General features: G+C 36.2%; 2 protein-coding genes across 2 annotated transcripts; one reads left to right on the forward strand and one right to left on the reverse strand.

Annotated features, from left to right (window-relative positions):
* The first annotated feature begins 7000 nt into the window (after positions 1–7000).
* On the forward strand, positions 7001–9731 carry LOC120270248 (protein FATTY ACID EXPORT 4, chloroplastic-like). The gene is made up of 4 exons (XM_039277270.1): positions 7001–7267; positions 7345–7409; positions 9220–9307; positions 9410–9731. Exons 1-4 carry the CDS (start codon positions 7042–7044, stop codon positions 9517–9519), a joined length of 489 nt encoding a protein of 162 aa, XP_039133204.1. The 5' UTR covers positions 7001–7041; the 3' UTR covers positions 9520–9731.
* Positions 9732–10260: 529 nt separating this feature from the next.
* On the reverse strand, positions 10261–11602 carry LOC120270258 (non-specific lipid transfer protein GPI-anchored 30). Its single transcript, XM_039277278.1, has 2 exons — positions 11240–11602; positions 10261–10507 (listed from the first exon to the last, which is right to left on the reverse strand). Exons 1-2 carry the CDS (start codon positions 11544–11546, stop codon positions 10383–10385), a joined length of 432 nt encoding a protein of 143 aa, XP_039133212.1. The 5' UTR covers positions 11547–11602; the 3' UTR covers positions 10261–10382.
* Between the last annotated feature and the right edge of the window lie 4186 nt (positions 11603–15788).

Below are 15788 nucleotides of genomic sequence, written 5' to 3' on the forward strand. Positions count from 1 at the left end.
TTACCACGTTGGAGAAAAGATATCATAAACAACTAAGAAGAAAAATAATGGAGAAAGGCAAATAATCTGAGTTCATAAACAGACCATACTGATTTCTTTGTATCGAGGTATTTATGAAGAACTGAAATTCAATCAATGGAAAACAACCTAAAGAAAACTAGTTATTGTTCAAATCAATCAAATGGTTTTGCAGTACTTGTAATTCTCCATGCACTATTCAGCGTTGCCTTCAATTGCGCTGAAGAAAGCTTCCATTCCCGTGCCAGAAACAACTGAACCTCCCACAGATTTTAGATTTGATCATTATAAAAAGGGAAAATTATTGTTCACCCATCGTAATTTTCAAAACTTCCCAAAAACCCCCTCCAACTTTTGCACACCCCGGACAGCCCTCAGTTATATTTTACATTCCTTTTAACCCCCAGCGGTAAGTTGAAGTGGGTCCACGATATGAAATTCCTTTTTTTGCCCTTGCAAAAGGTGGGAAAAAAATGGCGCCCAATCATAACTTTCTTTATGCATAGTTTTTTTCAATGCCTCACGCTTGCTTTTTCTCAAACAAAGTTTAGAAGACTCATATCTTGTTCTTCTTGTTCTTGTTCTTGTTCTTCTTCTTCTTCTTCTTCTTCTTTTTCTTCTTCTCATTTGGTGTATTCAATTTTAGCTCTTCCGATTAAATTATGGAGAGTTTTTTTGTGCTATTGCTAGATACAGACGGGGAGGGGACGAGTGCTAATGTTCACTGCCCGACTTCTTGGGGAATCGATGTTAGGCTGAAATATGTGAGCGATGGGGTCTCGATATTTCCGTGTCGATGCTAATGTTCACGTTTAAGATTTATGTTTATCGTTTAAATATTTTTGTGTCTCTGTTTAAATATTGATCGTGTTCGTTTAAACTAAAGTGTTGGCGGGGAATTGAATCGCGGCGCTTACATTTCCCACATCATGGCGAGCTCGAGGGTGTGGCATGCCTTCCTTCCTCATCCGATCAAGTCGAAGTGTTGTCGTTGGATATTGGACAATGTTTTGAAGGTGTTGAACATTTCAGAGACGCACTTAGGAATTTTTGCAATCAAAAGGAATTTTTGACTTCAAATTCTGAAGAGCGAGAAACACCGGGTGATTTGTGGAAGGAAGCTTCGACTTCAAAAATGGCGTATAAAGGAAGCTATATTCCCCATACGGGACAATGACAGGCCGATGGATGAAAAATCGTGACTGCGTTTCGCGACCGCTTTGTGACGAGAAGGCAACTCGGGTGTCCTAGGCGAAAGAGGATCGAGTCGTGAGCGTCAGAGGTCCGCAAGTTGCGTTGTAGCCATTGCCACGTTCGAGTCACTGATCGCGGATCGTGGAATGAATCATTGCTCGACTAGGCATTGTGTATATACTTCTTATTATTGTTTAAATATTGAACTTTATATTTAAATATATCTCTTACGTTTTAAATATTTTATTCTCTGTTTAAGCTATTATTTTTTTATCGTTTAAAAATAAATTTGTATCCGCTTAAAAATGTACAACGGGATGGTGCTAGCGGTTCCCCAGCGTAATTAATACACGCTCGGTTCCCCAAGCGTTTCCACTCCCCGTCGCACATAAAAAAATCGGAACATTACATTACACTCTATAAGAGATTATTAAGTAATAAGGATATTTTAAAGCGAGAAAAATATTAAGTATATTTTTTTGTTGTAATTACATTGATATTATTAAATAATAAGGATATTTTAAAGCGGAAAATATTAAATTTAAAGCAGAGAAACCTAAACTTAAAGCAGAGAAAAGCGAAAGTTAAAGGGCAAAAGTTATCATTATACTGATTAAAATGAATGTTGATATTAGCCGATAATGAAAAATGAAAATGAAAGCGAGAACCCTACCCGATAATGTACCTACGGACTACAATATCATCCAACAAGACAGAACCTCAAAAGCGAAGCAGAATGAATTTAATTGAATTTAGATACATGTACATTTACATTGACAAAATTTGTCATGTTTTTTTCGAAAAAAATGAATTAATTTAAAAGCGGTTTTACATTTGAAACTATTACACCTATACTGATGACTATGACCCGCTTGCGTACACTCCCCTACGGTTCGTTTTACGAGTAAAAGCGGAGTTTAAACAATTACATTGATATTTACACAATGAACTATATACTTAAACACTCGAAAGTGTATGTTAAACAATGAATCGGATTATTAAAGAAAGAATCGTGTATACAAATATAGAAAGAATGACTAAGAACCCGCTTGCGAAGACTCCCTCTGGGTCGTGATGCCTGGGCGCCCTCCCTCCCTAAGTATCGCGGGAAACATACCTTAATCGCGAGATAAGGGGACGTCGGGTCTGCGGTACCCAGTAGCTTCTCACCGGTGAGTAGCGCTCGATAAACCGCATGACATAGGCGACTGCGATCAACACTTCCTTTTTTTACGTCGGGTGGGGCTTCGATTAGTCGTGAACAAGCGGTGCTTTGCGGTCGCCGACTCACCCAACTCCATGTCGATCTGAGATGTCGAATAGGTTCAGCTGTTGAGATATACAAGTTCATATTAGAATCGCCGATTATTTACCGAACACTATTACACAAACACAAATTATTAAAGCACTTACCATTTCTAGCGCGTTTTTTTATCGTATTCTTCGCTTTGGCATGAAGAATAATGCACGTATTCTTGTTTTTCATTGTCGAGGGACGACGACATGGAAGTGGCCACTCATAATTATCGGGAGGATGAGCGATGTCCACTTCATGCAAGTTCTTGTGCGGCATCTCCAATCATAGCCATCGTGGATTCGTAATGCGTCGTCGCCTCGCTTTGACATGAACAAGGCCGATGGCCGGGTGTGATGGAGGCGCGCCTCTTATAACGATATGGCACTACGCTCATCGTCTTTTGCAAGATACATACGAATGCGTCCATCACATCGATGCATGACCATCTCCTTCCCTCGAGCGGGTCGAATAGATTGGCCCGTGTGGTCGTGGCAGTCATTCTTCCACCGCAGCGAGTCTTTGTGGTTGAGCGGAACAAAGAAATGTAAACAATGTTGTAAGTATAAAATTAAAGCGTTAAAGTATAAACTTTTAAATTCTATATTGAATGGTTAAAGCAGTATCGGTAATATTTAAAAGGGTATCACTTATAAGTTAAATGTTATCGTAGAATTTTAAAGCGTTAACGCTCCTACTTAAATGGTAACTAAAAGCAGTTTAAACAATATCATAAAAACTTCAAACTTACTTGTCCATAGAGGGCGGTTGAGGAAGATCCTTATCAACTCCACGCTCAGTACTTATTGAGGCGGGATTGGCAGCGTATTTTTTTCTTGAATGAAGACTTTCCGAAGTTCTTCTACTTTTTATTGGCTTCCTTTAATGGGAGGGCACGACAGCGGCATCAGCACGGGAGACACTTCTTTACATGCTTCTTGTTCTTGTGGGATTGTGTCTGCCTTCGATGCGGCAGCGGTCGACCGTTAGTTCCAAGTGAATTCCACTTCGTTGAGGATAGACTCAGCGACCTTCTCAACCGTGAGTTCCAGCGGCGGCATCAATGGGGAGACACAACGTTGTGCGGTTGTTCTTCTTCATGGATTGTGTCCATCTTTGATGCCGCACTGTCACGCGCCGGTTCCACCGTATGCATGATGTCGTCAACAACAGAGTCGACGATCTTTTCCACCGCGGCAAACTCAACGCCATCTTGATCTCCTCCACCGTGATGGGCATGTCATCAGCGTTAACAACATCGACCGCGCGATGGTGCTCTGCTGCCGATGGTCTTTCGCTATTATTTCATCGTCGTGCACGCGGGTGGAGACGGAGGCATTATTGTTTTCCTCTTTTTTGCAAGCTTCTTCGAATGAGGCCGTCTTTGAAGGGCCACCCCGATGATGTCCTCGTCGTCGAACTCCGACGGCGTATTCGTCCCGGGTGCTTCATTTGTTTTGAAGGGAAAGGCGCGATCGATTGTGACTCGTGACCGGCCTTCCAATGCCTCCACCCGAGCGACAATGCCGAGGGAACTCGGTCGTCAAAAATCGCGAAAGCTCGCATGAGAGTTGCGGTGAAATCCTCGCCCTAGTGCCGGGCGAGGCCGCCACGTTCGCGGGGCGACACGGTCGGGGAAGCCACGGTCGGGCGGGGTGGGGGAGGGCTTCTCCGGCCTCGACGAATGCGTTTTGACACAGGCGGGAGAAGCGGCGTCCGGCGAGCAAGGAAAGAGGTTGCCCTCTCATCTTGCCTTTTGAGCAAGCGGTTCGAGAGCAATAGCATCCGACCGAGCGGTTGGCCCGAACAAATACTTCTTCATCGACGATTCGCCGGGAACCATTTCGAGAAACTAGCATGTGTAAAGCAAACAATCTTAGCGAAATTATTTAGTTTAAACAATTAAAACTATATTTACATATGTAACTCAGTATATTTAAAGCGTTATAACCTATTGTGTTAAACGATAAACAAACAAATTAAACATTAAACTAAAAAGTTTAAGCGGTAGTTGAACAAAGTTAAGCGGTAAGTTATAATTTTTAAAGCGATAGATGAATAAAGTTAAAGCGGTAAATGATATGGTTAAAGCGTTAACGTCTACGAGTTAAACAAAAATATTTTTTTGAATTATTACCTCTTTTTCCTTCGAGAGATGACAAACTCGTCTCTATCGTCGCTTGCTTCAGGTAAGTATTTTTCACCGTAGCACGCATCCTTGGGATCTTGCAAAAAGCGGACTTTCTTTTCCGGGTTCCGGTCATCTCGTAAAACCCGGATGTTAAGCGCTCACGTGCGACCCTTAACATACCCGGGTGTTGGTCTTCTTCCCCAGCGCATCTAGATTGCGCTCGGGTGGCGGCTTGTGGTATGTCCTCCATAAGCCACGCAGTGCGTCAGCTTGCGCCCATGCGTGGCGCCCCATTCGGTGTAGATCATCGACATAATCAGCGATCCGGTTAGGAACCGAGCGGGGAGGTATTTGGGAAGAGGATTGTACCGGGAGGTACACCATCGATGGTTTGGCAAAATTCTCCTCTTCTCCCTCGTCAGCGAGTTCTTTCGAAGAGTGCTCGATGGAGTCTCGTGTCTCTCGTGACGTCTTCGATAAATACCTCTCTTGAAAGTCGACCGTGTTTTCTTCTTACGAAACACGATCGCCTCCCCATCGCAGACGCTGAGCGAGAACGATTGCCACATCTTCGGTCCGAAAGTCGGCATGCTTTCCCGATCCCGAATTTATTGATGCGATTATCGTATCTACGCGAGAGAGTCGAAGGGCCCGCTCTTGGTATACGACTTCAACTCGATGAAATCGTCGTGAGCGGTGTCCTTCGGATGATCTCCCGATGTCGAGGGATCATGTGAACTTTCAATTCGACCCACGGTCTCCACTACTGGGTGTCAAGTAGCATCGCCCGTTAACTAGATTGACCGCCATAATCACAAAGCTGCGTGACAATAATAGCACATTGTTAGCGGAAATGTAATTTGTTAAGCGGTAAACACTCGGTTCTTAAACACCGATATCATTTTTTTAAGCGATGGCGTATACTATTAAAGCAGAGATACAAATAATTAAGCGAGGCGAACTAACTTAAAGCGGTAAAGCTCATTGTTTAAGCGGAGACCTCATTTTTACAATCGCAACCATATCAAGCTGAGCGGAGTAGCGTAGATTATAAACATTACACAAAGCACAACAATCGGGAAAAACCATTTCGATCGTGATACATAGAGCGAAAATGTAAAACAAAACAAAAACCCTAGCAGAGACATCTCCTGCGGACTAACAAAAACCCGTACGATTAATCCCACGAAAAGCTTCGATGTCTTCCAACAAAAACAAAAATCACAAACCAAAAACCGAAAAAAATGTCTCTTCGTAGCATGAATAGTTAACAAAAACCATAATGAATACCTTAGGCTGCAAAGTGACGAAATCGCAGAATACTTGCACGAGACTTCTTCTTGAGGCCAGGGTGGAAAGGGAAGAGTCTTGGGGTGGGAAGAGAAGATGGAGAGCGAGTTGAGATTTGAGTCGCGAGTTGAGAGAAGACAAGCATCGTAATGCCTAAAAAAACCCACCCACTTCCTCTCACTCGCCGAAAATGGGTGCGACACGACTTCCCGATCTAAGGGCATTTTTCGTCCATAAAATTTTAAATACACTCCGTTTAATGCTCGATTTACGTACTTTTGGGGGTTTCAAAAATCATGGAGTTGAAAAGGAAGGGGTTTTGGGTATTCAAACTATGGGGGTTTGTTTGGCAATTTGACAAAGTTGTAGGGTTTTTTTGGCAATTTCCACTTATAAAAAATATTAAATTTTATTAACAAAATTGGTTTAAATGGTAAAGGCTCATGTTAATTTAACCAATGATCTTTATACACATAAAAAAAAAAACACCAGTTAAAAAAATCTATCTTTTACAAAATTAATAGTTTATAAATTATTTGTCATACGAAAATATTATTCTCTCCCTTTTATATTATTATATTAACGGTTATATTTGAGCTTTACACAAGTATTATATTAATACTGATTAAAACTCAAATCTAATAAAAGATTTATAAAAAATATTTTTACCCTTGTTATAGTTCTTTTTAACAAAGAACAAAGTTACAGTTCTTTTAAAAAAAAGGAAAAAAAGGTAAAATTGAGAGAAGTTACAGTTCTTTTTAAAGGTAACAAATAATTTATTTATTTATTTATTTTTTTACATGTGACACGAAGCGAGTACCAAAATTTTTTGGGGTAAGTGAAAATTTGGAGGTACAATTCATAAGTTGAGACTTGAGAATCATGTGAACCCATTTTATTTTTCTCTTAAAATTCATAAAAATAAATTAGTTTTCACTGAGCGGGAACAGAACCATCCAGTACTAAAATCCTCGGGATATGTACTATCATAAATCACGAATCTCAAAGCACAATCAACGGCTTTAATTAACGTTCAGGTTGTCTATAAATACCGCAGGTCATCCTCACAACCACCATCGTCGTCGTCCTCCTCCTCCTCCGTTCGCCGGCGATGGTGATCTCCTCTTGCTCATCCTTCAATCCTCTCCTCTCTCCTCTCGTTCCTACTTCCAAGTATCAATCCAAGCTCCTCCCTCGCTTCTCCGCTTCACGATCGATCGATCGCTCGCTGAAGAAGGCCCCGTCCCTCCATTGCCACGCACAGTTACTCAGTGACCTCGCTCCCGCCACCGCCTCCGTCTATGGAGCTCTTCTCTTCGGCGGCGGTGTCTTTGCTTGTGAGTTGCTTGGACTTTGCTTTGAATTCTGATGCTGATTTATTGTTTCGTGTTCTCATTTGGATTATTGTTTGCAGATGTGAGATCTGGGAGCAAAGGGTCTGTGATCGGAGGTTTATCTGGAGCTGCTCTGATGGGCACTGTATGTTTAAATCTCATCCCTTTATTGTTTTTTTAGAAGTTTGAATTGCTTGTATTCCAAAATGGAAGATTGTGTTTTTTTATGGAAGTGAATTGCAGTGAATTTTGGTGAATTTGCTGGTTTTCTGAACTTAATAAACAAGTCCTGAGTCACATATGCTTTAAAAAAGGATTCATTAACCCTCACTAGATGGTAGAATGCAATTTCAACTTTTGGATAATTGCATAGAACCAATGTGCTTGTCTTCAAGTATAGTTTAGGTGGAGACACCGTAGATGTTTGTCACACAATGATGATATGAAGCGATATATATATTTGAGAAATGTGAACAAGTGACGGATTGAACCATCAATTTCTGATTAGGAAGGGAAATGAAATACCAACTCTCCAATTGTAGGGGTGGTATATAGTGATATGTTCAATAGCATGGCCCTTATGGTTGGATTTAATTTATTAAAAAAGAATAAGGACTATCATGCTTGACTCTACTTCGAAATGCATCTGGGATAGTTAGAGTCCTGTACTGTGAAAATGTCATTCTTGTATTTGTAACAATTTCATAATCCTTCATTCGGATCCCTATATTCTTTCTGAAGTTATTGAGCAGGACCTATCATCTTGGGATATTCTCATCTTAATCTTCAATAGTTACTCCTTTGCTTCTCCATTTAAAATCTTTTGTAATTGCATTCATTTCAGCATTCCTGCTTGAAGGTTTGCAGAGATAGTTGGGATATGGAAAGAAGGGAGAACCTGCCATGTTATTGGCAATTTGAGCACTAGATGAGTTGCAAGTCCTAAAAGGTTGATATTATTCTGATGGTTCAGTTAAATATGGACTTGGTTTGATCCTTGCACTCTAACTATGCTCTTTTTGGGCCACTGATGGATTTAACTGTAGTTTTTCCAGTAAAAGCCAGTTATAAGAGCAATTGTAGATCTGTGAAGTTATTCAAATTTTATTTTGTAACTGTGCCAATCTTTTGTGGTTTGCTGCCTTTTGCATAACTTGTTCATTTTGATGTTGTCCTCATAGGAACAGGAATTGAGAATTGGCTTAGCATTCTTTCTCTTTGCGAAAAACTGCACCTGATCATGTTACTTGAAAATTCTATCCTCATTTCACAATCTGTTGTTCTGTTTGAATGGTATTGTTTTCCTGAATTTCGATCAGCTTGAGTCTGTTTATGGACTTCAGTTAACTCCTTTATTGGTTTGGCTGCTTCTCATTTTTTTCCCATTCATGTATTTAAGGACTGATAGATAGGTTTCACTGTCATAAGTTGTGTTTACCCTAAAATATGCGACGTCAGCTGGGTGGTGGAGCTATGTCCCTTGCATGCCAATGCCATCCCTATATGAGAGCATTAAATGATGTGGTCTTGGGCAGCATTGTGTCTTCAAACTAGCAAGCTCATATGTTCATTGAGATCGCCGTGATTAGCTTGCACATTTTGCTTTGGTACAGTTCTAAACATGTTTTGCATTTGTTTTTTCTTTCAGTTTAGTAAAATGTTTAATTTAAATGTGCTTGGTAATTATTAAAATCTAATTGAGCTTGGATGAATCTTAAGTCGGTTACTTGCTTTTCTCATGTGTGAAAACCTTTCACATTTTAAAATGTAAGATTTATCATAAATGAACTTAAATCATCCCCAAATTTTGTGGTGCGTGATGGTCTTTCACTTTAATTTATGGTTTCTTTTATACCAAACTCCTTGGAAATGGAGGTGTCAGAGAATCGGGTTACCTATTAAACTTGTACTTGATGTCATATTTGCCTAATGGCAATTTTTCATTCTCTTTTCAGGCTTATTATCTGATGCAATCCCCGGAGACAAAGGTTATAGGTGATGCCCTTGGTTTTGGTTCTGCCTTCCTTTTTTCTGTTGTATTTGGTACGCATCATTTAATAAATGTAGATAAACCTTTCTCTCAATTCTCTACTCTACTGACTTCATATATTGAATCTAAGTTTGACTAACTTGTCTTTTTTTCAGGGATTCGGTTGGCTGCTACCCGTAAATTAATCCCTTCTGGATTGCTGTTGGCCCTTTCTCTTGGATCTTTGGGTGTATTTTTGTCTTCTTATCTTCACGATAAGATTTGATTTAGAACCCCACTTTTGTAATTCTACACTTCTGTTACTATCTGAGTCTTGTATGGATCTGCAGCAGGTTAGCAATAATCTGCTTTGCGAGAGTTATTGTCCAGATTTTGTATCACATATCACTTACGCTACTGCTACCATAATTTTAAGTATGATCAGAAGGTATTGTAAAATTAAAACATTATTGGCTAATGTAGTGTAGACTTAGCACATTAGCAGTGACTGTCGTTTGTTTTAGTTTAATTTTCTCCTAATTCATTGCATTAATCTCTGTTCCCTATTCATGCTACTGAGTTCATGCTAAGGTATTTTACAATTTCAAGGATTTGATGTTTGGATTTTCGTAAAAAACATGCACTTTATCCTCTTACTGATAGAAGATGATATTATGGGCGTCTTTCTTTCTTACTTTTATTTTATTTTATTTTTTTCTTATTATTATTTTTGGCTTTTGAATGCTAGCTTTAGGCCATCTCTATTACCCTGATTTTTTTTTGTCTTATATTTAGAAACAATGCTTTCATAGTTAAGTCTTGTTTTGTGGTTGCCTCACCAAAGTAGGTTATGGACATAGTTTGGTGGTCTAAAATTGTAACTGATCATGCATTTTGATTCCGTCACATCAAATGACTCACAAGTTTCATCTCCAATGTAAACTTAAACCATTTGACAGACAAAGATCAAGAAAGGAGGTATCGACATCAATGGTAAGACAGCTAGCTGAATTTAAGGAAAGCAAACTATAGGAAGAAAACTGCAGCCTTTTTTTCTTCATTTTTTTGTTTTCACTTTTAGGGAAGTTAAGCGACTCCACTCCTACAAATGGATGCATTACATGCAGTGTTGAATTTCTTATGTCTTTGCTATGATAAAAGCAAGACCCACATGCTCTGGAACCATAGGGACAGCAAGCCTACTCTCACTGCTTTCATTTGAAGTAACTTCTCTGCTGAACTTGATGCTGCGGTAGTCTTCTCCTTAGAAGAACCTGTGCAAAGGTAATTCTTTTTGTTATGACATTCAATTAATTGCTATTTTATATTCTAAGTGATTCTAGTTTCTAACCATGGCAAGGGAAGTCATGAACTTGACCCATATTGAAAATTTTGATTAACGTGTTTAGGCTAAGGATGAGCCTAATTAATTTTGCAAAATTATCTGGTCTAGGTTTAGGAATTCCAAACCTGTCTTTTTTATGATGGGTTTTTGTTCATTCTTAGGCCATCGAGCCTGTTAGCAGTCCTAATGGTGCTTATCAGTAAAAATAACATTTTAGCCCTATCGACATCCCAAACCAAGGTTTGAAGACTTTTTTTATATGCAACTTACAATTATTTTGTGTGTGCACCTAGAAAACTCATATATACGCACATATACTGCATGTGTTAGGTTTTGTAAAGGTTATTGTTAGGAAAGTAAGAGAGATATAGGAAAGAGTTAAAGTTTTATTTCATGTGTACCTTACTAAATGTAACATATTTATTCTATATATCAGTTTTGTAAGGATATCCAGACAAATATATGTGTACATATATTGTATTCGGTATAGTGTTTGGATGTTTGTCATGAATTCCGAGTTATGAATTGGGGGTTGTAGTTAATTTTAATCTTTACATTCCTTGTTTTGAATATTTGAGAAGTTAGGAATTGCATACTTCCCAAAGGTATTAACTAACAAGTAGAACTTTCATTGTTTTACTGATAAGTTCAAAATGCTTACTTTTTTTACATGAAGCTGCAGAAACTTTGTCTCCGCATTTGGCTGGCAAGAGCTGAGCTCTAGTCATGTTGACACCGGCCTGGCGTGTCGCTGAGTCACTGCCGAGCAGGCTGCAGAGACACTGAGGATTGGACTTGATCAGGGACTTGAGAGGTTGACAGCAGCTGCTCGATGGCGTCTTGTTAGAATTGATGAACTGCAAACAAGGTACAAGTTCACTGAGACATGCTGAATCCTGTGCTTTTGTTACAACTGCTGTTATTGCTACCATTGCTATAAAAAATTTCCAGGTAAGCATTCTCTGCATCTTTTCTTTTCTTTTTTTTGTTTTTGTTTTTGTGCTTTTTGATGTTTCTCTAAACTGTTGATGATTGCATGTTGGTGATTTTTATAAGGTCATGGGTTTTATAATGGTGTTTGAGTTGGGTTATTTGCAGGAGGAGTTAGGGTTGTTGATCAGAATGAATTGTGTTGTGATCATTGATTAGGTTGATTTGTTGTTGAATTTTCTTTTTCTTGCCTTTACTCACCTACTAGATACCAATTCTCTTCTTGTTATGATTAGGGAGTAAGCGCCTTTAAAAAATATATATTTTTAAATTTTTGTTAATGTAATTATTTTCAGAAGCATATATATATATATATATATATATAATTGGTAATTTAGGGATGTTTCTAAATAACTGTTCTTTAGGAACGTCCCTTTTACTACGGTTGTTTGTTTATATAATTATTGTATATCTTTTATTGTTTATGATTACTGTATGACAATGCAGAACACGTTTTGCATTGTTTATGATGATCATAGTCTTCGGATTATTATCCGATGACTACTGTAAAAAACCTTAGATTTGAAATCTAGGGTGCCTCTAGATTACCGATCATATATATATATATATATAAAGGTTTTTAAGGGGTATATAAGTAAAGAAAACTTTATTTGTTTCAATAGGTTCTATGTTGTATGTATCATTCCAAATTTATTGGATGTTGTCTCTGAAGAGACTGAATAGATACTGTGTAGTCTCTATGGTGGCTGCATTCAGTTGTGTGGATGGGGTTAGGATAAGTGGTTTTAAAAATATCAAAATTATTAATGAGATTTTTTTTTTTTTTTTCAAATCTTCGAGCATGTTTAAAATAAATAAAAAAAATATGAATAAATATTGGGCATGGAAATAATATTCAAAATTGTTACTTTTTACTGAATCTTAAATATTATTTTAAATTGAAATTTAATGGTTTTTTACACGTGTGTTTTCTTAATTTTTTTTTCTTTTTTCTATTTTTCCTATCCACTCCACCAATCATAAGCAACAAACAACATGTAAATTTTGTTGAATAATAACATTATGCTTATAAATAGTAGTAAAGTAGAACAAACTCAAATAAGATCTCATTAATCCTCATTGTACCACCTTAATTATAACTATGTTTAATTGCGGATGTTGTATGAACATCTGTCGACGTATTATAAAGATCCAATTACTTGGTCCTTCAATTGGAAATTTACTCCAATTTTGATTATAGCAAAAGCATGCCAAAATAAGTTTTAACCAAAAAAAGAAAAAAGAAAGAAAAAATATTGAACCATAGTCAAACTGAAAGTGTACAATTAAACATTTTTATTAACACATTTTATTACATTAAGAAAATGTCTTCTAAAAAACCATACATCAGTATTATATTATATAAATAAATGTATGTTTAATCATTTAGAAAAAAAAAAATACAGATATAATTTAATTACATGTTCAACCCCACCTGAACCTCTAACATCTAACATTTGAAAACATTGTCACAAAGTGTTGTTAAGCAATAAGTGAGAATAATTAAGGTTTAATTACCGTACATGCCCCTATAATTGTGTATTTTTTGTCTTTTTAGTCATTCTAATACTTTTAGGTACAATTAAGTCCGCATATTTGGTCGAGTTGGATCGTTTTAGTTTACAGTAATATTTTTAGGTATAATTAAGTCTTTACAATTTACACTTGCTCATCTACACCATGGACTAGAATAATCCAACTTGACTAAATATAAAGACTTAATTGTACTTAAACATATTGTAATGACTAAAAGGACAGAAAGTACATAATTATAGAGATATGTAAAGCAATTAAACCAATAATTAAAGTGACATATAGAATGAGATCTATGATACTGTGATAAGATAGAATGCAGTGGATGTTTTGCTTAGACTAGTAATATTTAATGAAAAGAGTGTGAGTTGTTAAGCAAATCAATTAGTACAAACCAAAAGGAATCAGGCATAATGTGCTGTTTTAGATGCAGTTAATTAATACTAAAAATGCATGATAAACAGAGACACTGAAACAGTGTGTTGTGTTGTTCTTCTTTATTGCAATGATTAACCAAATTGGTGCCTTTCTTTCTTTCTTCTTCTGTTTGTCCTCTTTCCCATCACAAGACAACAAGACAAACTCTTGTGATTCCTTTTTCTTCTCACTTTCAATCAGTCCTTTTCTTTTCTATTCCTCTTCCTGGGAAAATTCTGAATTCAAATTATTATATTCATATTTTTCAATATTTTTTTATACAGAAAAAAATTATTGAAAGTTTTTTTTATTGTATATTCTCATTCCAATCTTATATTCCTTTGATAATTATTTTTAGTCTTTATTTTTATTGTATTTTTATTTGATCCTGTGTTTTTAAATATTTAAATAAAATATTAAAAAAATACCCTTGTATTGATAGTGGTAAATTACGCTATTACTTCCGTGAAGTAGGGTGAGTTTTGTCCACTCAAATTTGGTGCAGGGTGAATGTGCAACCACAAATGTGGTAAAAATAATTTCGTAATTTTAATTTAATTTAAAGTATATAATAAAAGCTTTGAAAATCAGTGTTATTTTAGAGATTTAATAAATTTGAAGTACTTGTTACTGCTCTTGTATACATTATGCTAATAATGTGTTTAACTATATATATCTCTCATTTTTGTGGGTATTTTTGAAAGTACTATTTTTGCATATGTGTATATATATATATATATATATATATATTTTTGTGGAAGAGTCCAATTTCATGTATTTTTCCATAGATAATATATGTGTATATGTTTCCAAAATCTTCAAATTTTGTTTGTTTATCAATGTGATTAATGTTGAGACATTGAGAATGAAGACATAAATAATATTCCTGTTGGAAATTGATTGTGATGTCTTACTCAATTTTTGTATTTTTATTATTTTGGCAAGGTTGGTGGGTGGGTGATACAAATATATTATTCTCAATGGCAAATATAGAAAAATACTCATTTGTTTTAATGAGTATATATATATATATATATAAAATTTATGAGTTATTTTACTAAATCATTTAACAAGTTTATAATAATACAAAAAATTTCTAAGCCCTCACTTACATTGGAATTTCTATTTTTCCAAATATTTCTATTTGGCACATAAATATATTAATTATATTAAGGTTATCTTTACAACATAGGAATTTATAAAAGGATTAAGGACTTTTTATAAAAGGGAATAAGGATTTTTATTCAATATCATTCAAAAGGACATCAAATAAAATAGAAAAGAGAAAAAAACCGGTGGACAGTTTGTGAATTCACTGCTCGTAAGATAATGAGCTGTAAAAAGATAATGAGCTACTAAAATTCACTGACCACCTAACAAACCTAAATTACAAGAAATAACTTCTTAAACAATGTTTAACAATCACCAACAATATTAGCGAACTATTCTCATGACTCTAAGATAGAGCTTGAATAAGTTGTCGATATATATATATACACTTTACATGACATAGGTGTAATTTTTAATTTATACAGGGACTATATTTGTTAAAAAGCCCCAAAATTTTTATTGAAAACATATTAAATAATACTTCCTCATACCTTCTAAATTCACTATAATAATAATAAGGGAAAAATTCATTTCTACCTCGATAATTTCAAAACTTACAAACAACAGCTTGTGAGTTTTGCATACGCTCGAACAATAGCTTCGCACTGTTGTTTGACTTCACTTTTTACACTGCGTTATGAAATTCCAGTCCAGTTGCCCTATGCAGTACTTTTTGCATCATTTTTATCTTTTTGCATTCACTTTTTGCATGTACTTCGTTCTTAAGCAGGAGCTCGTTTTTAAACATAAAACTCGTTTCATAGCAGAGAGTTCGTTTCTTAAGCAGAAACCTCAGTTTCTTAAACTGAAAACTCATTTCTTAGCAGAAACCTCATTTTTAAACATAAAACTCATTTTTAAACAAAAACATTAATATTTAAAGCGAGAAAAACAAATATTTACATGATAAATTAATCACGGATATAAAAACCCGATTAATCTTGGCCACTCGATACGTATTTAAATAGAAACAGCGATATTTAAAGCACTTTTTAGCGTAGCGCATATATATTAAGCAGAAACATCGATGGTTAAAGCAAAGACAAACAAAGCGTATAAGCAAAGAACTCATTTCTTAAGCGAGAGAGCTTATTTGTTAAACAAAGGCCTCGTTTTTAAAGCGAAAACCTCGTTGGTAGGGGACGTTGAGTATCTACGTC

The sequence above is a fragment of the Dioscorea cayenensis genome, chromosome 2 (genome assembly GCF_009730915.1).
Source record: "Dioscorea cayenensis subsp. rotundata cultivar TDr96_F1 chromosome 2, TDr96_F1_v2_PseudoChromosome.rev07_lg8_w22 25.fasta, whole genome shotgun sequence".
In the NCBI taxonomy this organism is placed as follows: Eukaryota; Viridiplantae; Streptophyta; class Magnoliopsida; order Dioscoreales; family Dioscoreaceae; genus Dioscorea; species Dioscorea cayenensis.

What these genes read in the sequence shown, in the direction of transcription:
- LOC120270248 (XM_039277270.1), top strand. Translation starts at nt 7,042, where the DNA reads ATGGTGATCTCCTCTTGCTCATCCTTCAATCCTCTCCTCTCTCCTCTC. An exon ending in GAGCTGCTCTGATGGGCACT is followed by an intron (nt 7,410 to 9,219) that starts GTATGTTTAAAT and finishes TTCTCTTTTCAG; the next exon opens with GCTTATTATCTGATGCAATC. An exon ending in CCTTTTTTCTGTTGTATTTG is followed by an intron (nt 9,308 to 9,409) that starts GTACGCATCATT and finishes TCTTTTTTTCAG; the next exon opens with GGATTCGGTTGGCTGCTACC.
- LOC120270258 (XM_039277278.1), bottom strand. Translation starts at nt 11,546, where the DNA reads ATGCAGAGAATGCTTACCTGGAAATTTTTTATAGCAATGGTAGCAATA. An exon ending in TGCAGCTTCATGTAAAAAAA is followed by an intron (nt 10,508 to 11,239) that starts GTAAGCATTTTG and finishes ACCTTTGCACAG; the next exon opens with GTTCTTCTAAGGAGAAGACT.